The sequence below is a fragment of the Lytechinus pictus genome, chromosome 11 (assembly GCF_037042905.1).
Source record: "Lytechinus pictus isolate F3 Inbred chromosome 11, Lp3.0, whole genome shotgun sequence".
Lineage (NCBI taxonomy): Eukaryota > Metazoa > Echinodermata > Echinoidea > Temnopleuroida > Toxopneustidae > Lytechinus > Lytechinus pictus.
Window position 1 is genome coordinate 11,543,628 of NC_087255.1, and position 26,597 is coordinate 11,570,224.

Below are 26,597 nucleotides of genomic sequence, written 5' to 3' on the forward strand. Positions count from 1 at the left end.
ATTTTGGAGATGATAATACGGTGAGATACCTTAGAGCGTGGGTGAGGGGTAAACCAATGTAATGGTTATGATTAACCAGACTGTTTAGAGATGATAATGTGATGAGATACCTTAGAGCGTGGGTTAGGGGTAAACCTATATGATGGCTGTGATATACCAGACTGTTTGGAGATGATAATGTGATGAGATACCTTAGAGCGTGGGTGAGGGGTAAACCAATATAATGGTTACCAGACTGTTTGGAGATGATAATGTTATGAGATACCTTAGAGCGTGGGTGAGGGGTAAACCAATATAAGGGTTATGATTAACCAGACTGTTTCGAGATGATAATGTGATGATATACATTAAAGTGTGGGTGAGGGGTAAACCTATTATGATGGTTGTGATATACCAGACTGTTTGGAGATGATAATGATAATGAGATACCTTAGAGTGTGGGTGAGGGGTAAACCTATATGATGGTTATGGTATACCAGACTGTTTGGAGATGATAATGTGATGAGATACGAGTGTGGGTGAGGGGTAAACCTATATGATGGTAATGATATACCAGACTGTTTAGAGATGATAATGTGATGAGATACCTTAGAGTGTGAGTGAGGGGTAAACCTATATGATGGTTGTGATATACCAGACTGTTTGGAGATGATAATGTGATGAGATACCTTAGAGTGTGGGTGAGGGGTAAACCTATATGATGGTTATGATATACCAGACTGTTTGGAGATGATAATGTGATGAGATACCTTAGAGTGTGGGTGAAGGGTAAACCTATATGATGGTTGTGATATAACAGACTGTTTGGAGATGATGATGTGATGAGATACCTTAGAGTGTGGGTGAGGGGTATACCTATATGATGGTAATGATATACCAGACTGTTTAGAGATGATAATGTGATGAGATACCTTAGAGTGTGAGTGAAGGGTAAACCTATATGATGGTTGTGATATACCAGACTGTTTGGAGATGATGATGTGATGAGATACCTTAGAGTGTGGGTGAGGGGTAAACCTATATGATGGTAATGATATTCCAGACTCTTTGGAGATGATAATGTGATGAGATACCTTAGAGTGTGGGTGAGGGGTATACCTATATGATGGTTGTGATATACCAGACTGTTTGGAGATGATAATGTGATGAGATTCCTTAGAGTGTGAGTGAGGGGTAAACCTATATGATGGTTGTGATATACCAGACCGTTTGGAGATGATAATGCGATGAGATACCTTAGAGTGTGAGTGAGGGGTAAACCTATATGATGGTTGTGATATACCAGACCGTTTGGAGATGATAATGTGATGAGATACCTTAGAGTGTGGGTGAAGGGTAAACCTATATGATGGTTGTGATATACCAGACTGTTTGGAGGTGATAATGCGATGAGATACCTTAGAGTGTGAGTGAAGGGTAAACCTATATGATGGTTGTGATATACCAGACTGTTTGGAGGTGATCATGTGATAAAGATTCCTTAGAGTGTGGGTGAGGGGTATACCTATATGATGGTTATGATATACCAGACTGTTTGGAGATGATAATGTGATGAGATACCTAAGAGTGTGGGTGAGCGGTAAACCTTAGAGTGTGGATGAGGGGTAAACATATATGATCGTTGTGATATATCTGACTGTTTGGAGATGATAATGATATCATATACCTTAGAGTGTGGGTGAGGGGTATACCTATATGATGGTTGTGATATATCAGACTGTTTGGAGTTGAAAATGTGACGATCATACCTTAGAGTGTGATGGTTGTAATATAAAACACATCAAAATAGATGACTATTCTAACAAAGAAAATATTAATTTCATTTTGTGTTTTTTGTTAATTTCTTACCTGTATTATAGACATCTCTAAGAAATTTGCATCATATTTCCTTTTCCTTAGAATTCAGGTTAGCCAATTTTCTTTTGCAATAAGTAGCGAGATAACTATATCAACATCAGGAGCTCAAATTCTAACAAACGTAAATTTAGCGTCTTCTGCAGATAAACTCTCATAATGTCTTTATCCATCTTCATCGCAGATACGGAGATGCTATCTCAGCTCCACAGTCTGCATTCTTTGGAGCTGGACGCGGAGACATTCTTCTCGATGACGTCAGCTGTACAGGATCTGAAGGTGATATTCTTGACTGCTCTCATGCAGGGATAGGAACCAATAACTGCGGCCATAATGAAGATGCTGGTGTTGTCTGTGGTCTCAATGGTATGCTATTATTTTATTCGGCATCAATAATCAGAAGAACGAATACAAGCAATAGGATAAAGAGAGATGCAAGGATGCCGAAAGGGAAAAACTGAATAACTCCATTGTAATCCATGTAACTTATCATAAACAAAAACAACAATAATAAAAAATAATAAAAACGTCAAATTTTACTCAGGGTAGCCACTTCAGTTCTGGATAATGTTCTCCCAGTGGGCCCTCAGGCCTGCGTTACATGATTATGTTATTACCCCGGCTTTAGCACGACTCCCTTGATCGGGCGGTCGAGCATTCAATAATTTTTTTTCTTTCTGGGTACCTATTCACCTCACCTGGGTTGAGTGCAGCACAATGTGGGTAAATTTATTGCTGAAGGAATACACGCCATGGCTGGGAATCGAACAAATGTCCCTCAGATTGAAAGACGAGAGTCTTAACCACTAAACCACGACACCCCCAAACAGCAACAAAAGTTCATGAAACAAGAACTTGTAAGAATATTACAACAAAAATTTATAAGGGATGCAGGGCTTTTGAGATATCTGTCACATATTTCGTTTTGAGTAGATCATGATCTGGGGAGAGTCTGAGAAATGAAGGAATTACCTCGCTATTAATTCTTCAACATAATTATAATCTCACCTGGCGACCTATACAAAAACTATGCCAAGTCCTCCGTATAGGCACAAGGGGATCAAGGTAGAGCCTGGTCCTTCTCTGCTTTGATGATTATTTAGAGAACATCGGCGGATCACAGAGGGACAGGGCCTTCTTGCATCTGCCAATGATGAAGAATATGTTTGACTAAAATTATAATAAAAGCATGATACTAAACAAGAACTTTGACCATAGCAAATATATATCTCGGGTCAGGAGTGCTTGTGAATAATATTGATATCATTGGAATTTATATAATGATAATACTTGTATTCTTTCTTCTATGTCAGAATTTAGATACTGTCTATTCACTTATACTTGCATATTTATTGTTTGATCAACAGTTCGCCTCGTGAACGGATCACGCTCAAATGAAGGAAGAGTCGAGATCCTCTATGAGGGTTCTTGGGCAACAGTCTGCGACGATGACTGGGACATCGCTGATGCAACGGTAGTCTGCCGACAACTCGGCTTCCCCTCTGCTAACCATGCAGTGTCGCGAGCATTTTACGGTCCAGGGTCGGGTGAAATCGCTCTAGATAATGTGGCTTGTACTGGAGATGAAGCTTCTTTGGTAGAATGTCAGCACGCTGGACTTGGTACCAATAATTGCGGTCACAGTGAAGACGCTGGAGTCATATGCTCTGTCAATGGTATGTTCTACTAAACTGGGTTGCAAAAGAAAGTTATCAGGTTCACAAGCGCTCTACACAAATCCCACTCGGTCAAAAAGAATACATTTTTCAATAATTCAATAATCTTTACTAAGCACATGTCAATAATTAGGAAATTGGTTTCATCATGCATTCTGCTTCTTTGACCACAATAGGTGTGTTAATTTTAACTTACTGTAACTTATTTATTGAAGCAATCTATTCCCATGCCGATGATCGTAGTAAAGATCATTGAAGCTAGCTTCTGTGTCGAAAGTTTGTTCATTTTGACTGAGTTGATTGTGTGTAGTGCACTTTTTGAAGTTTGATAAGTTTCTTTTGGAACCCAGTTTATTTTGATAAAAAAATCATCAGTCAGTAGAGAAATTAAATATCTTTCTGAAATTTAAGACTATGTTTATAAAATAAAGTGCCCCATAATCACACTTTTTGTTTGTTTGTTACATTCGTTAAATGAATCTGCTATGTAGAAGAAAACTGCAGTAGAATATAGGTTATTATATTTGGATTTTCAGATGTCTTCATACTGGGTTACCACCTTACATGAAACAATACTTTCTGTCTTCTTCATGCAGTTCGTCTTAGTGATGGTAATACTCCTTCAGAGGGAAGAGTCGAGCTCTATTATGACGGCCAGTGGGGAACTGTCTGTGATGATGATTGGACAATTCAGAATGGTCATGTGATCTGCCGATCTCTAAGTTTCGGTGACGCCGTCGCCGTGACCGAAAGAGGAAGGTAATCTACGACCATCATTTTGCTGTGAATTGTTATGTTGTCATGTTATTTAATCTATCCAAGCTCTTTTGCATGGAAATAAAATTGATATACCCACTAAGGTAAGTAGACTGTTTATATTCTTTTTTCTATGGAGAACTAAAAAGAGAAAATTTAGGAAGGAATTCTGTGTTGATTGTGAAAGTCACTTTTAGATTTAGTATTGTTTTTCCCCTTTCCTAGAAAGACTAGAATGAAAATTTATATGTTTATAGTGCTCATCAGTGCATCGTTATTAGCCCTGCCCTGACCCATCATATATTTTGTCTAGTCTTTCCACCTTGTGAAAGAAGTTGATAATACTAATAATGGCAAAAAGAAACTGCTGAAAACTGCTTATCTAATAAAAGAGAGCCAATGGAGTAAATTAGAAAGTCAAAAGGGGCCTAAGCTTTCGATCCAACCAGAATCTTCGTCGGAGGCAAAATGACAAACATATAAAGTGGAACAACCATAATATAGACCACAGACAAGCTACAGCAACACTAGAAACAAGGAGACAAAAGAGGCATTAGTGAGTAGAGAAGACCAATCAGGTTAGTGAAGGGGATGAAAGAAAAGGAGTAGGCAGACACAAAGGGAAGTCTCTTTCATATTGGGTACTAAATATTTAATGCCTTCTGCATTATATGAGAAGACTTTGAACATATTTTGTATCAATCAGCTATGCTGTTTTTCTCTTACAGGTTTGGACATGGTCAAGGACCGATTTACCTAGACAACATTAACTGTACGGGATCAGAGACAAGTGTATTGAACTGTTCTCATGCTGGTCTTGGTACTCATGATTGTGATCATTCTGAAGATGCCGGAGTTGTCTGTTCCCAGCCAGGTCATTTTCTTTCTGTTTTATTTTTTTGAATTGAGTTTCATTTATTTTGTAACATAACAAAAACAATAATTAAAATCATATGATTGTGTAACTTTAAAACAACAAGAATCAAAAGCGAATCAATTAATGTAATGATCGCAAAACACGAACCTGATACAAAAACATATAAACGACATTTGTTGATTTAGATTGAATGTATTTCTCAAGAAAACACATCTCTCACTTGTTATTTTTTCTTTTTTCCTTTTTCTATCAATATATATATATTTATTAAAAACAAAGGGAAGTTACAAACAATGAAAATAAGTCCAGGTTACTCGTTTTTTAAGACGAAGTACAGGACTAATTACTTTAGTGTAAAATATCAAGCAATATTAATCCTTTTCTTATGCTACTTCTTTCTCTATACCTTTGGTGGGTTTTAGCATGTACCCCTTTTTTAATTACCATTTTACCCCCAAAATCTTATTGATTTTCCCGCTGATCACATATTTCATAATCGTCCTAAAATGCAACCTCTAAAAGTATTTTTATCAATCATCCCACTGATAAGATTTTTAAATAATTATTTCGATTACTGTAGGCCTTAAAAAAACTAGTTTCAGCATTTCAATAAGCCAGTTCGTAGTTCCATTCTGCGCATGGTCGGAAGATTCTGCGCGTGATCAGAGAAGGTCATTGGGACTAAAGTGACATGGTGGTGTAATATTTAATTAGATAAGCACCAACTTTGATGACTTGATTATTCATACTTTCTTTTGAACTGTGTTTTTCATTATATGCACAAAAACAAGAATACATCCACTAGTGACTGGTATTTCAAAGTGGCCAAGTACATTGTTATAACAACATGCTAGTGCATTCAAAGTAGAAATTCAATAGAGTGTTTATTTGTGTGCTATTCTAGTCACCCGAGCTATTCAATTTCTTCATCCTGCTATGTAAGTCATGCTTACCTGATGTCTAGCTTTGAAATCTGCCTATCATAATGAAAAAAATGAAAGGTCATTTGACCAAATTGCCCATGAAGTAACTACGAACTGGTCTATTCAAATACAATTTCCCGTTTCGATAACAGATACAATCCGTTTGGTCGGTGGTTCCTCTAAATACGAAGGACGGGTTGAAATACTGCAGAATGGTGCTTGGGGTACGGTCTGTGATGACCAATGGGACATGCACGATGCCGCCGTGGTGTGCCGAGAACTCGGATATGCTACAGCTCTGGAGGCTAGGTCACAGGCAAGTTTCGGGCAAGGCACTGGTTTGATTCTTCTAGATGATGTGCGGTGCAGCGGGAGGGAGATTCGACTTGTTGATTGCCCGCATAACGGACTGGGTCAGCATAACTGTCAACATCTTGAAGATGCTGGAGTAGTTTGTCAAGATGTTGGTGAGTCATCTTACCCTATTCTCATCTCTTAGAGATCACAATGGCATTTAAAGGAAAATGAAAACTTTGGAACAAGATAGCTTGTGTGAAAACAGAAAAATCAAAGAAACAGCTCAACGATAGTTTGAGAAAAACTGAATGAATAATAAGAAAGTTATGAGCATTTAAAGTTTAGATCATTATTGTAATGTAGATCCTCCCATTGGCAATGCGACAAAGATGTGTGATATCACATGTGAACAACTTTCCCATCGCTTTTGTATATATTTCACTTACTATGCCTCTTTTATCACATCTATCAGTAGATCATTAATTCTTTCTATAGGAGGGCTTGTAATACAGATTTTCAAAGAATATATTATGGATAAAGAGTTTGTATCACCATAAGAAAGAGCAAAAAATACATTTTGGGGGTATTTTACAGTCCATCCAAGGGAAAGTTGTTCACGTGTGACATCACACATCTGTTGCATTGTCAATGTGAGGATCTCCATAGCATTAGTGATAGCAATATTCAAATGCTCATAACTTTCTCATTATTTGTCCGATCTTTCTCAAACTTTGATCTTATTATTTGATTTTTCTCTTTCCACACAAACCCACTTGTTCCAAGGGTTTCATTCCCCTTTAACTACAGCTCCAATGATCTTCCTCCTCTACTTGAGCTTCTTTTGATTTTCTGCTGTAAGCGCGTCTTCCAAACCATCAGTGAAGAGCAGAAAATAAAAAAATATCTACCGCAAACATTGTTTCTGGCCAGGGAATATACCATTAAGACAGACTTCCTCTTTTAGTGATAGGTTTGTATTGGCATTTCTCTTAAAAACAATAATGAACAATTCTTTTGAATTCCAAAATATGCTATTCTTAATATTTACTGACAAACAACAGAAAAATATGTAAATTTTGTTATATTGCTTTTGGGGGGTCTTTATTATCGCTTGACAGTTGAGCTTCGTCTAGTGAATGGCCGAACCCCAAACACTGGTAGAGTGGAGCTGAGGTACCAAGGTCAATGGGGCACTATTTGTGACGACGGTTGGGATGTGACTGATGCTGCTGTAGTGTGCCGTGAACTCGGCTTCCCCAGGGCCATCTCGGCGAACCATCAAGCATCGTTTGGGCAAGGCATCGGTACTGTCTTCCTATCAGACATCTCGTGCGGAGGACAGGAATCGACCATTTTCAGTTGCCCCAACTCCGGTGTTGGTCTGAACAGCTGTAGCCATGGAGAAGATGCGGGGGTCGTGTGTATGCCAAAAAGTGAGTTTATATCCTCAATCTGAATGTACAATCATATTGAACTAACTGAAGATTTCAAGCATATTAAGGTAATGAGATGTTAAATGAGTAGAGAAGATGCATATGTCTCATCAAGCTAACTTGGTCAGGACAAGATGACCAGAGTGGTTTGTGACAGTTTCTATTTCTTTAATAGATTACTTTACAAACATCCTTTATAAAGTGGCATATAAAATAATTTAGAATAAAAGTACCACCCATCATATCTAATGATTTCAATCAAATTGAGGTATAATAATGATAATAATAATAATTATGGTAATAATAATTATGATAATAATAATAATGATAATAATAATAATTATGATAATAATAATTATGATAATGATATAAACAGAAAGAATAAGATCAATAGCTTGATTTATATAGCGCCTATTCCAAAAAATATACTTAAATGCTTGAAAATATATGTTTACAGTATCTTTATAGTGTTGTCTCTGTATATTTTACCTCTTGTATAAGTACCTCTTGAAGAACCCTTCAAAATGTGATTTAATATTTTGTCTTTCTGAAGTTCGTTTAAGTGGTGGTACCAACTCTAATGAAGGAAGAGTAGAGGTGTTTATGAATGGCCTATGGGGTACAGTGTGTGATGATGCTTGGGATATCAACGATGCTGAAGTAGTCTGCAGACAACTTGGTTTTGAAGGAGCTGTCGGAGAGGCTCTAACAAAGGTAAGAAAATAATGAGGACGGACAATTCTATAGATTGGGAATAATATCCTTTAACAGACGATAGTAAGGGTATTTAGCAATTAATATTACATTGTTAAGCGATGATTAAAACTTGTTATCATCATCGTTGTACATCAATACGATTCGACATTCCTAAGTTTTGAATATTCAATGTACAGTATAAACTAACAGAAGGAAATGATACAACAAATAATGTCAAACTCATAAAGAGTGTTCAATTTGATTAAACTTTAATGTAAGATTTTCACTTTTATTAATTTTGTAATCTTTTTATCTATGACCATATGACATTTTAATTTTTCTTTATTATAAATAATGTGATTTCTATTCTCTTTGAGTTTGTTATTTGTAACGTTTTCATGTCATGTGGTGACCCCTTTTTATAAGCATTGCTTGCCTGGTGTCTCCGAACCATCTATGTACTATTTGCTCTGGGTTTTTGTGTGTTTGTTATTTCATGAATGCTTTATCTTGTTTTGTTTACACTTTTTTGATGATTGAATTAATAAATTGAATTGATTTGAATTTCACGTAAGTCATGAAGTAAATCTTACATTTCCTCTGAGGAATAGACACATTAAAAATTTTTAGATTATTCACATAATGTAATCGTTTCTATAAAGTCAATTCATGTTAACACTTTACATTCTTATGTAATCAATTGTTATGATTAACTTATTTGAAGTGATTATTTTACTATTCAATTGTTTATATCTTGTCAATACTTTGAATGCTATGGAGTTTACCTCCCTTTCTACCCTCTCATGTCAAGTCATATGGCTATAGAGTAAACCCTTCTTTCTTTATCAGGATCGTTTTTCAGCAGGCTTTGGTCCTATTCACATGTCTAATGTAAGATGCTCTGGTGATGAGCATGAACTGTCAGAGTGTTATCATAGCGTGCTTGGTCAACATTCCTGTGGTCATCACAATGACGCAGGTGTGGTTTGCTCAGTTCCAGGTGAGCAGCACTAATGAAATTTTCACATAAAATATATATTTTGGACAATTTTATAAAATATATACGTCCAACCCACATATATGAGAGACATTCCTGAAATCATTCATCTCTGTTTCCTAGTTCTTATAAAAAATGTTGCATTGCTGCTGGAGTTTTCACAAATAAAATATATATTTTGGACAGTTCCATCACATGTTTAATGTAAGATGCTCTGATGATGGAGCATTGTGGCCCAGTGGATTAGTCTTCGGACTTTGAAATAGAGGGTCGTGGGTTCGAATCCCAGCCATGGCGTAATTTCCTTCAGTAAGAAATTTATCCACATTGTGCTGCACTCAACCCAAGTGAGGTGAATGAGTATACTGGCTGGATAATTTCCTTGAATGCATGAGCGCTGAAAGGCAGCTCGAGCTAAGGCCGGGGTAATAATAATAATAACAACGCGCCTCGGAATAGAATATTTCTATATATAGCCCCGCTATATAAATGCCTATTATTATTATGGTGAGAGTGAACTATCAGAGTGTCATCCTTGTGTGCTTGGTCAACATGAACATAAAGCCTACAGGCACTTCGGAATTGTTTGCTAAATGTGATTTCAAGTCCCTCACTTTGCTTAACGTTTCCGGTCTTAGCTTGAAGGCATTCATAATTCAGTTGTAGCAATCTGTACCACATCATTGGTGCTTTTAAAAGTTTATTTACCCATAACCTGAACCAATGGCTCAAGGTATATTTTTCATGTTGGGTTTACCATCGATGAATCCAGTAGTACAGGTTACATCCCACCGCTGCCACCATAGATTCCATCTAGATCTGGGCCCTGTTATATAAAGTTTATTGATTGATCACAGTGCTGATTTCTATGATTGACTACATTGATTATTGTGTATGATCAATCATAGATATCAGCCTTGTGATCAATTACAAAGCTTTATGTTACTGGGTCCAGCGTTGAAGATACATGACCTTGTCTTAATGGAGAAACTTACATCAGGGGTGTGTAACAGAAAGCTTAGCGTTTGATCACAGTGCTGATTTCTATGATTGATTGCATTGGTTACTGTGTATGATGAATCATAGATATCAGCTTTATGATCAATTACATAGCTATATGTTACTGGGTCCAGCGTTGAAGATACATGACCCTGTCTTAATGGAGAAACTTACATCAGGGGTGTGTAACAGAAAGCTTAGCGTTTGATCACAGTGCTGATTTCTATGATTGATTGCATTGATTATTGTGTATGATCAATCATAGATATCAGCTTTATGATCAATTACATAGCTATATGTTACTGGGTCCAGCGTTGAATATACATTACCCTGTCTTAATGGAGAAACTTACATCAGGGGTCTGTAACATAAGCTTAGCGTTTGATCACAGTGCTGATTTCTATGATTGATTGCATTGACTATTGTGTATGATCAATCATAGATATCAGCCTTATGATCAATTACAAAGCTATATGTTACTGGGTCCAGCGTTGAAGATACATGACCCTGTCTTAATGGAGAAACTTACATCAGGGGTGTGTAACAGAAAGCTTAGCGTTTGATCACAGTGCTGATTTCTATGATTGATTGCATTGATTATTGTGTATGATCAATCATAGATATCAGCTTTATGATCAATTACATAGCTATATGTTACTGGGTCCAGCGTTGAATATACATTACCCTGTCTTAATGGAGAAACTTACATCAGGGGTCTGTAACATAAGCTTAGCGTTTGATCACAGTGCTGATTTCTATGATTGATTGCATTGACTATTGTGTATGATGAATCATAGATATCAGCCTTATGATCAATTACAAAGCTATATGTTACTGGGTCCAGCGTTGAAGATACATGACCCTGTCTTAATGGAGAAACTTACATCAGGGGTCTGTAACATAAGCTTAGCGTTTGATCACAGTGCTGATTTCTATGATTGATTGCATTGATTGTTGTGTATGATCAATCATAAAAAGCAGACCCATCATTAATCGCTAAGCTTTATGTTACTGGTACCGGGAATGCTTTTATCCTGGTATATTATAAACACATTTTTTTTTATGATGCATCATATGTGATATAGGATGCGATAAATACATGCTAATAAACAAGATTTCGCTAAGTGAATTTTGCCACTTTTGTCTTCACCAGTTCGTCTTGTTGACGGTACGATGCCAAACGAAGGTCGCGTGGAAATATTCGCCAATGGTTTCTGGGGTACAGTCTGTGATAGAGGATGGGATATCAAAGACGCAACCGTGGTATGCCGGGAACTCGGCTTTGGGCCTGCGGTTGAGGCCACGGCTGGGGCACGATTTGGACCAGGAACTGGCGCTATCACACTCAGCAATGTTCAGTGTGATGGTATGTCTTTGATCAGTCTTCATATATCATGATTTCCTAGAAGTTACAAAATTGAATTTAGTGTAGGCTTACTAATTTCTGTTGATTAATGTGATGTAAATATTGGCGGATAATAAGTAATCATTGGTGTCGAGTATGTCATGGTGAAAAATAAATGTTGCGAATTCTGTCTATTTCGTTGCAAGAAAATAATACTTTATAACATGAATACCATATATATATAACATGTTTTAATGATAACAATAATAGATAGTAATTGCTATTCTGTTTTCATCTCTATAGAAGTGAGATGCAGTACAATATTTCACAAACATTGATTTAAGTCAATAATGTAGCAGTAAATATGTGCCTACCCCAATAAAATGTAGTATTTTAATTGATAAATTCTGAATATTATCTGACAATTCTTCTCTTTTTTGACCGATACATTTAGAGAGTAGTTTAAAAAACAAGTTTATAATTTGGTTTGAATGAGTTCAGATCTACTGAAGATAGCTTTTATCATAATAAAGATTAAGAATGACTTATTCTTAAAAGGTATGTGTGTATAATATATGCACACTCTTCAAACACCACACCTCCCACACACACCCATGCAGAAATTGAATCTTCGATTCAACAAGCTGGCATTGTTCCATTTATGATTCAAAATTTTGTTTCATTTTAAAGATCAATTATTCATATTTTTTATTCATTTATGTATTTATCTACATTATATCCTTTTTCATATTCATTTATTGATATTGTTAATAATTGTGGGGCGGTCATAAGTTCATATTTTTTGTTGTTGATTTTCAATAAACATGTAGCTTAATATCTTTCTAAATACCTGAAAAAAAAATCAGTGTTAGCCAATTCGCACCACAGTAATAATAGCATGATGTATTGTCAGAATGATACTCAAAGCTATAATACTTCCAATCATCTTATCTCCTTATTTGATATTAAAAACCTCGGACAATGCAATAAAATTGTTCACTTGCGTCAACATTTCCAGTATTTATGTTATTTTTAGAAAAACAACCAATATGACTTTCTTCCCTTTGCTATTTCTCCTAGAATCTGAGGACAAGCTAATTGATTGTGAACATGAACAATTTGGAGTACACAACTGTAATCACGGTCTAGACGCTGGTGTTATATGCAGAGGACCTGGTCAGTATGACACACCATTCATCAATTTATTTTCTTCATGTTTTTTTTCAATTCAATCCAATTGGCATTTATTTCATTCTCACTTAAAAATATACATAATACAAAATATAAGAAAGTATTAACAAGCAAAAGTATAATTAACAAAACGGGGGACTGCAAAAAAAAAAACCAAGAGGCCTTGTACAAGTGAAGAACGGACAAGATAAAATATTTAAAATTGGGAATATCAACAGAGAGAAAAGAAGCAAAAATTACAATTTACAAGCAAGAAGTAACTATGCATACTTCAGATAAACTTGAAGAAACTGCTTCAATCATTCTTTTTATTAAGGAATTAAAGATTTAAGAGTTTGTTCTGATTGACTTTTATGAGATATATTTCGTCCATCTGAGTGTTAACTTACCTCAATGAAATAGTCTTTGGTAATTATTTTTTAATCATGAAATGCATAGAACAACTGACCATATATAATTCCGACAAGAAAGAATTCGCAGGAATAATGAATTCACTCATTGACCAATGGCATAGCATGAGGAAGGAGGCACAACCCTTGGCGCTACTTCTCTGCACAAAAAGCATGTTAACATTTAGCTACAGAAAGTTGTATTTGTAAACTTAATTGTATTGTCATCCTTTCCTAACAGGATAATAATTGCCTGGAATACAGGTCCTCATTCAAGAATTAAAAAGCAAATTTGTTGAATATGAATAAGTAAGTATGAATTGCATGGTATTCCATTTACGCAGAGTCCATTCGCCTTGTCAACAACGAGGAGCTGGACTCTAACAAAGGTCGGCTTGAGATCTTCCACGCCGGTAGCTGGGGTACCGTCTGTGATGACGACTTTGACATGTTTGACGCGATCGTCGCTTGTCGTCAGTTGGGCTTCCTGATGGCGCTATCGGTGGTACCTTCGGCCTATTACGGGGATGGTTCGGGTCCTATTCACCTTGATAACATGCGATGTACTGGAACTGAGGATAACCTTATGGAGTGTCCACGGGGCAACTCGCGACCTGGACATGACTGCAGTCACTCAGAGGATGTTGGTATCGTCTGCTATGCTGGAAGTAAGGATCATCCCACAAGGGTTTTTATCTATCCCTTTAACATCAGTAGAATATTCATAAATGTCTTTAGAACATCCACAGTAAAATAACGTTAATCACGTTGAAGGTAGGCACGCAAAATACTCTGAATATAAACCATAAAACCTTTGAAAAAGTGTACTTTAAAGTACTTTACTTGGTTGTGTTCTTGAAAAAGCAACATCATGGCTTTGAAAGACATCATGCAATTTGCACATGAAGAGCACAGAAGGAGGCACAAATACTAAAGTTAGAACTAACTTGGAGAGAATCCTGGCTGATGTACATATAGTCTCATACATCTTACATGTATCATTAACAACTACAAAATTAATAGCGTATGGAGATTAGTGTTTGGACTTTTCAGATCAAAACCTACATTCAGATTCATTTATTGGTCCATATTAAAAACATAGAAATTTGTCCTCATCAAGCTGGCAGTACACACAATGATAATATAAAGTATATAAATAAACACTAAAGACGTATAAGTTGGAAAATATTTAAACATTGAAGGAATTCACATATCCTCTAATGGGGCTGCAGAAACTGTGGGGAAGGGTTGCTTCAGCCCCGGCTTTTCAGTTAAATAGGAAACAAAAGTATGATCAAATTATGAGTTTATGCATGATCAGCCCCACCTACAAATATTTAACTCATGATAAAAGTAGTAAAAATGGATATTGACATGTTGCTATTTCCATCATGTTTAGGTGCTGTCAGGTTAGAAGACGGTCAGCACCACTACCAAGGTCGTGTAGAGATCATGATTGATAACGAGTGGGGTACTATCTGTGATAAATCATTTGATATTGACGATGCTTCAGTGGTATGCAGGCAAGTCGGTTATCCCGGTGCAGTTGAAGTTGTTCCAAAGGTAAAACATGTACTCTCAGAATATTCAGGGTCTCAACTTGATTTTATTCTTGTAATACTTGTATCATGAACTCACATCAAACCTGTGATTATTTAGAACTTCATATTCAAATTTGTAAAAGTTGGTATTTATGGTGGGATTTGACTTAAGGATTTGGTTGATATTTTATGTGAAACCATTATCAGAGGAGAATTTTGTACTCCATTCTTATGAATAAATCAACAATTGTTAATATGGAAACAACTATTATGTTGTGAGGAGTTGATACGTTATTATAATCGAAGGCTGTCTCCAAATTGATATAATTGAAACACAATCTTTGCCATATCCACAGCAGAGATGAAAATCTAAGAATATCTTTAAACAACTTTCATTACTAGTTAAAAACAAAACTCCAAGCATAAATATCCCTTCATTTTTATAAGAACTGGAACAGTCCTTGCTTACAAGGTTACAACTTTTGAAGAAATTTGGTATGTTTTGCAAAGCACACTAGAGCAACTTCGCAGTGTTGATTAAACATTATCATCATGATCCCTCAAAAATTGATATGAAAGTGAAAACAAATAATTGAAATATTAATTGATGGAACATGCATTAGTAAATACTACTACTGCTACTACTACTACTACTACTAAATACCAACAACAATTGTTACTATCATGAGCATAGTAATATATTTTACCCCAACATTTTGATATGTTTTCAACATTCCATTTCATCAATCTACTTATGGTGGCAGCAGTGGGATGTTATCTCCAGAAAATCAATATCATGATTTTGATTTTATCTAGGCTGGATTTGGGGAAGGAATGGGTGAGATCCACGCCAGCTACCTGGAGTGTACCGGTGATGAGAGCGCCATCACTGACTGCAGAACATCTAGTCAGGCATCTCTTGGTAACTGCTCACACAGCGATGATGTAGGTGTGATCTGCCAATCACCAGGTTTGAATGACTTTCATAATTTGTAACTTTCGAAGGTTTCCATGGCAAAGAAGAAAGAGTGTACTGGTGGGTGTTTCATAAAGCTGTTCGTAAGTTAAGAGCGACTTTAAGAACGACTGGTGAACCTTTGTTATGCGCTAAATAACCACCAATGAACATAATGGTGAACATCATTAACCACAAGAAAGGATCACCAGTCCTTCTTAAAGTTGATCTTAACTTACGAACAGCTTTATGAAACGGCCCACAGGTTTGGTACATCATGTATTCTTTTGTGGGCATGTGTTGGTCCTGAAAAGGACTACCCAAATGACAAGGACACACTTGTCTAAACTTCAAGTTTCGATGGTCCTTTTCAGGTCCTACATATGCCCCCACAAGAATGCTTGGTGTACTGTTAACCTCCACATCCTAATTTTATAATTATCTTGAAGTTTTTATTTCATTGGAGGTGGGCCCATCATAATTCGTATTTTGTAATATACGGGTGACCTATAGGATAATTATTAATCTTATTCATACAGAATGCTTCATTTATCATTAAGACTTTTTTTCCTGATGATCTTAGTTTGTCCGATATATGACGATAACATTCATCTGTGATACCAGGCCTATACATCAAAGAAACACATTTATTATCATACTTCCTAGGTTTGTTCAATCCTGCAGACTGCTTTTAACATGATCAATAGTCCCTGGTTGATAGTATCAATATCTCAGTGGGTCATTAGTTTTTAACTCCCAAATTCATGTTCTACCGTCTGCTTAATTATCATTTTTTATATTTACATGTATAAATAAGGACATTCCTGTGGGATGTTTATAATAGTTAATATTCCATGATCCAATGAGGAAGTTGGCTTTTAACAATTATGGCAACAGGGTCAAATGATTCTTAAGAAAATTCAATAGAGAGACTGCTGCTACAATGTTTGTTGTCATTTGAACAGTGGTTTATCAGGAACCCCTTTATCGTGGACTGCTCTTCACATGAAGCTTTCTATTTTATTTTATTTTTATTTTGTGATTCAGTTCGCTTGTCTGGAGGAAACAATCATAATGAAGGAAGAGTAGAGGTTTTCTTGGCTGGAACTTGGGGTACGATCTGTGATGATGGTTGGGATATCAATGATGCATCCGTTATCTGTCGTCACTTAGGCTACCAATCTGCATCAAGGGTAAGCCATCCAATGTTAAATTGAGAAATTACTCAGAACCCAGAATATTGAACTGTCAGAGATATTTATTAGCCGTTTGACCTTAAATGGCCCCCATACTTGTCCTATTCTTTGTTTATAAGTGACAGTTCAACAACAAAATATGACATTTTCTATAAAAAAAAGTTACAAATGTACCATTAACTAGAAATATAGGAAAACCAAATTTAAAATGAGAGGAACAATTTGTATCATTTTTATACTTTTAAATCAATTGGACTAGTGATGTCTTTCTTTGATAAACCACTCGATGTATCCTGCACTGATTGTCTGTCTGTGTGTGTGTCTGTCTGTCAGGCGACTACTGATGCATTCTTTGGAGGAGGTGAAGGACCTATCTTCATGGATGGGGTGTCATGTGATGGTGATGAAGTGGACCTTACCTTGTGCCAGCATGCAGGAATAGGCTTCCATAATTGCGGGCATCATGAAGACGCCGGAGTCGTCTGCAGCTCTTCATGTAAGCATATTGTCAGCAAGTGTTTATACTTTTGTCACTGTTTTTCATTTATCAGGAATTCAAAGTTAATGCACTGGCCCCCCCCCCCCCCTTTGAGAGGCACAATTAAATTAAGATTTGTAAGGTAAAAATGGCATTAAAACATTTTGAAAGTGAAGACATTTTTTTTTGCTTGTCAAATTTTATCGTGGACGAAATCCCCTCAATTTCTGATCAAAACCCCCCTTTTTTTTGCTTGTCAAATTTTTCCACAAGAAAATTTGCCCTCCTCCTTCGGAAAATCCTGGATCCGCCCCTGAATAAATGGATGGTGATGTTGATGGCAGTGGAATACTTATTATGGTAGCGGTGGTCACAATGAGCAAAATTGACAAATTCATTATTTTGTTGCCATGTTGTAGCTGTTTCATGTACCAAAGCCCATGGAGAAAAGTGAATGGACAAAATTTGCTGTTTTCTAGCTGTTTTTCAAAAGGGCTACAAAACAGCTGTAAAAAGGAGAGATGAGGCTATAAAATGGCAAGTTGCTCACTGTGGGTGGAGGTGGTGAATTTGATACAGGGGGAAGTTAAGAATGCAAGCCCATTTAAATGTGAATATATCTCGCTAAAAAGTATTTTTTTTAATGGAATCAGGCGTACAACCAGTAAATCTGGACCATGAATAAAGATGGTTTGTGTAGTATTCACAGAATAACCAAATTCTGGCAACTTAACTGTGACAACATTTTACAGTTTGATCAATCTTGGAGACACTTGTTTCAAACACATTCCTTCTCCAATCAATGCTTCAGATTCAGTGCGGCTGGCTGGCGGACCGAACGCTCGTCAAGGACGCGTAGAAGTCCTCGCCAACAACCAGTGGGGTACTGTATGCAAGGAAGGATGGGATCTTGAGGATGCCGATGTTCTCTGTCGCCAGCTGGGCTTCCTGGATGCGTTGCCGTCCTCCTTGTATCGGAGCTTTGGTGCCGGAGTTGGTCCTATCCACTGGCATCACATGAGATGTGTTGGCACGGAGCAATCGCTTGCTGACTGCCCGGAAGGCAGTGGAAGCTCTCTAAGCTGTTCGCACTTCTCGGACGCCGCTGCCGTCTGTAATGCCGCAGGTAAGGTACCCATTTCTATTAATTAAACGTATTAGTCTGCAGGGGTAGACCCTTGGTTTTCACAATTTGCGTAGTGCATAATACAGAGTCTGAAATAGTGAGACTAGATGCACCATGTACAGTGGCTGGCTCAGACATAGAGTTGGGCGTCTAGTCTCCACTCCAGACATGGTATAATTGGTTAAAGTGTCAAATATCAGTCTGCGCTTGCAGACAATATCCCTATATGAGCTAAGATGTGAAAAGTGTTTGTCATGAAAAAAACATGAATGCCTAACCTGCCTGTCAAAACTGGCGTTGAAGAAAATTTTGAATTGTCAATTTGTAGTGCAACAGACTGTTGCGGAATTTCATAGGTTCACATCTGTTGGCTGTCAGAACATCATGCAGGAAACTCAGTTGACTGATTGTAGACGTTTCTAAATTCACGATCAATTATTCCCGCAGTGAGTCTCGTTGGGGGCAGAAGCATTGCGGAAGGGTTCGTACGAATATTCCTGAACGGCCGTTGGGGTACGGTCTGCGACGATAACTGGGACAACACCGACGCCACCGTGGTCTGCCAGCAGCTGGGTTACGACAGCGGCAAGGCCATCATCAACAACAATCCTCTCCTCAGACCAACGTCTATTAACTACTTCTCTGATTCTGTACCCATCTGGTTCAACAATGTCAATTGCGCAGGCGGGGAGGGCGCCCTCTACGACTGCACACACTCGGGTCTAGGAAACCATAATTGTGGCCATGGAGAGGACGTCTATGTACGCTGCGAGTGAAACAAAAATTGTAATTACATCTTGCCATGTTTGGGAATCGTTTATTCCAAGAAAGTAGCATAGATTCTATGGCCCGTATTCTGAAGTCGGGTTTAACTTAAACTCAGGTTTAAAGTTGTGGTTTAAGTATGGATAGCCAATTGCTACATAAATCACTAACAGTAGAGATAGAATATTTCAGCTCATTTGGCTCTCAAATCATTCATAATTGTCTCGGAAGTATACATAAATGATTGTCTTTACCATCAATGAATCAGGAAAGAGCACAGTAAACATAAGAAACATACAACTTAATACAAATTTTGACACTTTTGGCTTCCCATAATTTTAGCAGAGTTAGACCATGGTCTAAGTTAAACCTGACTTCAGAATACGGTCCTATGTCAAAGTCTATCTTGAAGGAATAAGATGTCATTTCAAATTGGTTCTTAAGTATCTAACCAAAGATGAGTGTTGTATATATGACTAAACTATGAGGGAAAACAATCTATTTTAATGAGGTTTGAGTGAGAGCATGTAGATATATAGACTACTTTCATCATATTTTTTAATGTAGAGAACTAAAAATATATCTCTCTTCCATTTTAGAATATTATTTTTTCTTTAAAAATGCATAGGGGCATTTGATCATCAGCACTTGGAGGATAAGTCAGGCGCCTTAACAAAATTTTGGGGGCTGAATTTACAACAGTGCAAATTTTTTACATTTATCAAGAGCATCATCTTTAGATAGGGTGCCTAGAAATCAATGACTGGCACCCTAAAGCTAATTTATGCAAATTTTATGTAGATAATACAAAATTCATTATATCTCACTGCAGTGAAATACTGAAAGCCCGATTTACTGTATGTGAGTCATTTTCAGACAATGAATCAAATTTAAATATGATTCCATAAATTGTTTGACTAAGATTCTATTAAAAATGCTAATTCATGCACTATTGTGTGAATTATATGCAGAAAAAGCAGATTCAACCATACCTCATGGAATAGCCATCAAAAAGGGCTAATTACTCTGCATATATATTCTCCACTTTTGAATAGAGCATTGGTTTTGAACTGAATTCCATGAAATTTGTGACTGGTATCTACTTAATGATTTATGCATATATGATAACTTATATTTACATGTCCGTCTCCCCTTGTCCCCTTTTTGTCTCTCCGTCTGTTTCCCGTTCTGTCTCTGTCCCCCCCCCCCCCGTCATTCCTCTTTCTGTCCGTCTCTCGTTTTATTCCCTTTCTTCACCTCTCTACCTGTCTCTCTATCTTTCATTCTTTCTGTCTCCCCCTCTCTATTTGTTTGTATTTAAATATTGTTCATAAAAAGTACCAGGGAAGAACATGAATTTTCTGACTTTACTCTGTTCTTATTCCTTATACCTTGGTCACATTTGCTCTACGGCGGCCGTACGGCGAGTCGAAAACAGCCGTTTTATTAATTTTGATTCAAACCACCTATATGTAGTTGGACAAAAAAATGTTAAAACGGCTGTTTTCGACTCGCCGTACGGCCGCCGTAGAACAAATGTGACCATGGTATTAATCACGTAGTCCTTCAGTTTACATCCAGTGGTTGTTTCATTATATGATAAAATCAATTTTTTTGAAAGCTTGAGATCATTCAAATCTCTTAAAATCGATTTCAGCTACTGAATTCCCCCAGAGATTCATTTTCATGAAGAACGAGCAATGAAACAGAAGAACTGCTGCAACAAAGATTTATTCAATGCTTTTAAAGCAAAACAAAAAACACTGTCAATTTCAATTCAGACCTTCCAATTTCGAAATAATAAAACATACAAGATCTTCCCCTATTCATTAATATTCAAAGTGAATGTGAAATGCTTGCAAATCTTATCCAAATTTTTTTTCTTCCAAAAACACCTTAATTACAACGTTAGTCATAATTATAAAACGAAACTTTGATGACAAAAATCTGATTCTTCGTCGATGTCAAATAAGTCCCTATTATATCACCAAAACACCTTTGAATGTTTTTGAAACAGAAAAATGATTTAGCATATAAAGGAAAAATTACTTTTATATCTTTGTTTTGAATACATAAAAGCTGATTTCAGAAGCAAATTATTTGTAAATGATTAGAGTTACACATAAACGAACAGCAAATATTAAAAAATTTTACCAAGCAAACTTTTCATATGGAAATTATATTAAGTGCATTAAAAAATGCAAAAAAAGAGAAAAAAATATCTAACAAAATTGCACCAATTAACTAAACCCTTCAGGGAAATGTATAAAAAGTAAATGAAATCTTATAAGGAAATAAAGTTCAAATCAAATCTTCTTAAAATGAATAATAAGAACATATTAAATATGAAATAGAGAAGCAAAGGTAATAAAAGAAATTGATTAAGGAATTTAGGTCATCCACAGTTCTAACAAATGAGAAATAGAGAGATTGTGTGTAAAAACCAAGATATTTGAGGTTTTTTGTCACAAAAAGACTACTATTTGAATAGTGTGTGAAGTCGATGTTCTCATTGTTTTAGTAAATACAGAGCACATCCACTCGTGTTTAATTTAATCTTAAATACCATTCTCAATATGAGAGAGAGTTATCAACATGGACAAAACCACAAGAGATTGTTGTTCTTTCAAATAAAATTTGAAGGCTTATTGTTGATGCCACCACTTTCTGTTTTCATGGTTACATTATGATTTGTACTGTTTATTGTGTATATATAAATATAAGAAATATATTTTAATGTTACTATATGTACTTTAGTGATACATGACGTTTATTGTGTTATCACGTACATTCTCTGCTATGGATTTAAAACTATTTAAAATGACAGCGTTTGGGAGGTTGGGATGGTAGAACAAGAACTTATCAAAACCCCAAATATGTCAACAAAACAAAATTCCCTAGCCCCAAAACAAGAGGGCATCTCTCAAATAAGCATGTGATCATATTCTAAGAGCTCAAAAACATATTGCCAATATCATAATTTCAAACATACAAAGCAGTTTTCTTTGTACACAAATTATTACAAAATGTAGATAAGTTCATATATACATATACTCATACCTTATATCTACAATATCTACACCTTTGTAACATAACTTTAAAATATTTTGTACACCTACATTTTTATTTTCTAGTAATTTTCTTATAAATTTTCCATTTCCAAAGTGGATAAATGGTGGGATGCTACATCAAGTGGCATGAATTAATATTTGTAAGCAATAAAGTATCTGATATAAAACTAAAGAAAGGTTTGAATTATAAATGTAAAAGTGGACATTCTTATATCTACCTCCATGCAAGACTCGGTTAATAAAATAACAGCATCTTTGAGCAGGGAATACAATCTGAATAACATGATTGTCAAAATGAATAATTTTTTTTCCAAGTATTTACTTGAAACAGGTTTGATTAATAATTTACCAAATCAAGGCCATGTCATAACAAAAGATTTAATTTATATCATTTTCATCAAAGTTCACGAAGAAAAGATATACATCTTTAAGCACCAAATTCATGTCCCACAAAAAGAAATACAAAAAACAAGCACCAAAAACAAAAAATAAGAAATGATTATCATCATGATTGAGACAAATTTCGCAGCGGTGGATCACAATATTCAAGGTTCTTGATTACCGTAATTAATGAATGCTATCTAAACTCAGTTGGACACCGTTCTCATTATACTTTCTAAAAGTAGTTTACTGAAAATCGGTTCAGGAAACCAGTTTGGAAGATCGCTTTGCTAGCGTTCCCATTCGATCACCCGAAAGTAGTTTTCAAAACCACTTGAAATAAAGCGGTCTTGTTGCTATGGGAAGACTCTCAGTGGGGTGACATGTTTCGCGCAAGATTTGAAACCACAGCGTAGGCATTCCACATACAGTGTGTGGAGTAGCGCACTCGAAATGTGGGAAGATCGCTTCCCTAAGAACAGTTGTGTCCTCATTTATGCTAAAACCAGTTTAACGAGGCAAAGCGATCTTCAAAACTACATCGCTAGGTGGTTTTCTGAACCGGTTTGGAAGATCGCTTCCCACACCGCTTCGACCATTCTCAATACACGTTAAACTAGTTTTAGGACGGTAGTGAGAATGGTGTCTAACTAAAACATGATTGGATGAATTGTACACTGCTTATACCTCTATCATTGCCAAATTGGAAATATATCACAAATTCAATTCAATGTTCTGGGGACCGTTTCATGAAAGTTGTCAGCACTGACAAGATGTCTTTCTCCGACAGTTACCATAGTAACAGTCAGAGGCCAGAGCTTCTCAGCCAATCAAAAGCAAGGATTTAACTGAAATAGTCAGCACTGACAATTAAGTCAGTGCTGATAACTTTCATGAAACACCCCCCTGGTGTACAATGACATGTGACCTTTCATCTCGAAATCCCCTCCCAAGTTATCTGATCATTAATTGGCACTCCTACATGCACATATGACCCAAATTTGAAGTTTAAACGTAAAACTCAAATGTCTTACTTAGACACTTGCAAAAACTTTTGCAAATGTGAATAACATTCAGAGGAAAATACAAAAATTAACAAAAATAAGGCGGTACAGGCACACTGATTATTGGTATAACAAATCATTTCTTTGGTGGGTATTCGTTTCAACTACTCACACAAAACCCTTAGGGTGGGACTTCACAGACTATTTTCCTCTTTATAGAAAGAACTACATGTATTAGAATACAACATAAAATCTATGCTTTTTCAAATTGTTTGATTTTTTTTTGGTTGCTTTTGTCTAGGAATCAAAATAACAAAAGAAAACTTGCCTCTAGATAAAAACAAAATATTTTTTTATCAAATAGCACCAGTCATCACAGTATTTGATTAAATATGGGATGAAATGCTACTTGTAAACTTATTCAATTGATGTTGAACCTCTTGGAGTACACAATATCTGTGTACTATGTATTTTGATGCTGCATATTAAAGGTATACACTAAAATGCTATCCATTAGTTTTTTCATCTCTAATCTTACCAATTTACACTGATTAATTTGGATAAAACTGAACGCAGATGAAAATTATAAGAATATGCTATACCGGTAATGCATTTTTTAGTGCAACTAGTGCGATTTTGTTGAATACCATATAATTAGGCTAAAATCAAAGAGGTATATCATGGTAATAGAATAAATTCTGTCCATGGTGAGACATATTAATTTTGTTTCATTTTATGGTCCAAAATCCTTTAGCATATCATACACTTTCCAAAACTTTACAATGGAATAGCAGGGACCTATTTTAAAAACAAAATATTTTATAAAAATTTATTTTAAACTACATGGATAGAGGAATTCCAACTTTGGGATAATTGTTCTTTACAATGCTATTTCGGGGGAAAAAATCTGATGGAAAAACAAAATTGTTCAAGATGAAAATAAACAAATCACACACAGTGACGACGGTCAAATAATGAGAATATATTCACCATATTGATCTATTCCTCTCATCATCAGAAATGCTTCTTACTTTCAATACTAACAGCTGGCATGAGTCTACGAAAACAAATTTCAAATAACTTCTTTAGAATACAAGAAAAAGGTGGTACAATATGAAAAACGTGTATAAGTCTTTGACAAATAAAATGATTTTTAATCATTTTCACTAAAGAAAAGTTTGTGTTATATCACAGTTTCAAGAGCAGATCTTGTCGATCTTGGTGATTGTAGCGATGTTGGTGATCGTAACGACTCTGCTTCTTTTGCTGAATGATCGTCCGAGTCGATGTCGTCCATTCTTGAAGCTCTTTTATACCAAGGTGACGTGACAGAGTCGGTGGGGTACTTATTTGCGGGGGGATTCTGCGCTTTTGTTGCTGGCGCCGTTTGGGGTAACGTGTGGTACCCTTTGTGAACATTGTCACTCGCAGCAACATCTGCAACATTGTCTGTGTTGTTGTAAGCGACGGGCACGAGGTCCATCCTAGCTTTGCGGGCGTGGGCCGTGAGAGGGTTGATGAGATCCGGCATGCTCCCGGTCATCCCGCACGGTCCGAAGTTGGAGAAGACGTGGGCCTTGTGGGGCTTGTCCTGCGCTAACGGCGACGCGGGGGAGAAGTCCTCACTGCAGCTGCTACCGCTACGCGATCCCCCGATCCCAGACTCCCTGATCAGAGGATGCATCTCGATCGGAGACGGCTCACGTTCCGCCGCTTGTCCAACGTTTATCAGCTTTGCATGCTTTTCATCGTCGACATCCAGATCGAGAATCAAGGGTTGGAATTCAAGGGTGATGACCGACTTGTTGTCCTGTGGTTCAGCGGTATCTGCCGCATCGACCCGGGTGGACTCGTGAACTGGGTGGTCTTCAAAGTCCATGCTGATTCCCTCATCTGCGATCACCTTTGCCGCACCAAAGTCAACCTGCTCCTCCTCTTCCGGCACGCTCATCTCGGAGTTGAATTTCACTTGCTCGTATTGACCTGCACATATAATAGAGAGAACAAAAATACACTTATTTGAAACTCAATTTCATCCTACTAACTTACTTAGAAGTTTAGCCTGGATCCCAAGTGCGTGGTTTTTTTTCGTTTTTTTTCCTCATTTTTTTTTTTGGGGGGGGGGGTTGAAGGGAAATCTCCATACAAAACAAGAGCTGACATTATTTAAAAATCCATGAGAAAAAAAAAACTATTTTGATAGAATGAAAAGGAATAAGTCTGAATAAAAAAAAAAAAACAGATACCTGTGCCTTAAATAATTAAAGTGAAGGCCTCAACAGATTTGATTGATTTAGTTTTTGGGGAAAAATCCTCTTTTTAAACGTAATCCTCCCCTTAAAAAGTCTACTCAGAGATTCTAAGTAATCAAAAATGAAAATACCAAAGATTATTTTGGACTTTGCTCCCTCCGTCCAATCACGACTGAATTATAATTATTAGTAAGAGCATTTTCTCTCTATATAATTTTTTGCAATACAAGATGTATGGTCATTTGTAATCCCAAGTTTTGTCATAAGCACAGCCCAGCCAGTAGAAACTAGAAAACCATGCAAAATGCAACTGATATTAATCACTTTCTGTGAACAGCGTAACAAAGCATTACAAAATATAAGAAAATAAAAATAGACATGCAAATTAACAATAA

At 36.4% G+C, this 26,597-nt stretch overlaps 2 protein-coding genes across 8 annotated transcripts in view; one reads left to right on the forward strand and one right to left on the reverse strand.

Annotated features, from left to right (window-relative positions):
* LOC129270814 (deleted in malignant brain tumors 1 protein-like) overlaps positions 1-20,860 on the forward strand; it is a 35,080-nt gene extending 14,220 nt beyond the window's left edge. For both annotated transcript variants that reach the window (XM_064106745.1, XM_064106746.1), the window contains exons 12-28: positions 2,039-2,220; positions 3,222-3,530; positions 4,127-4,289; positions 5,015-5,160; positions 6,239-6,553; positions 7,502-7,816; positions 8,370-8,530; positions 9,362-9,512; positions 11,662-11,874; positions 12,934-13,029; positions 13,778-14,101; positions 14,833-14,996; positions 15,791-15,944; positions 16,977-17,122; positions 17,459-17,621; positions 18,415-18,729; positions 19,177-20,860. In XM_064106745.1, coding sequence (XP_063962815.1) covers positions 2,039-2,220; positions 3,222-3,530; positions 4,127-4,289; positions 5,015-5,160; positions 6,239-6,553; positions 7,502-7,816; positions 8,370-8,530; positions 9,362-9,512; positions 11,662-11,874; positions 12,934-13,029; positions 13,778-14,101; positions 14,833-14,996; positions 15,791-15,944; positions 16,977-17,122; positions 17,459-17,621; positions 18,415-18,729; positions 19,177-19,505 — 3,646 coding nt within the window. In that variant the 3' untranslated portion in view covers positions 19,506-20,860. The remainder of the gene's footprint in view (positions 1-2,038; positions 2,221-3,221; positions 3,531-4,126; positions 4,290-5,014; positions 5,161-6,238; positions 6,554-7,501; positions 7,817-8,369; positions 8,531-9,361; positions 9,513-11,661; positions 11,875-12,933; positions 13,030-13,777; positions 14,102-14,832; positions 14,997-15,790; positions 15,945-16,976; positions 17,123-17,458; positions 17,622-18,414; positions 18,730-19,176) is intronic.
* Positions 20,861-21,209: 349 nt separating this feature from the next.
* The window catches only part of LOC129271776 (adhesion G protein-coupled receptor L2-like), a 42,275-nt gene continuing 36,887 nt past the window's right edge, over positions 21,210-26,597 (reverse strand). For all 6 annotated transcript variants that reach the window (XM_064106752.1, XM_064106751.1, XM_054909041.2 and 3 more), the window contains one exon: positions 21,210-25,933. In XM_064106752.1, coding sequence (XP_063962822.1) covers positions 25,134-25,933 — 800 coding nt within the window. In that variant the 3' untranslated portion in view covers positions 21,210-25,133. The remainder of the gene's footprint in view (positions 25,934-26,597) is intronic.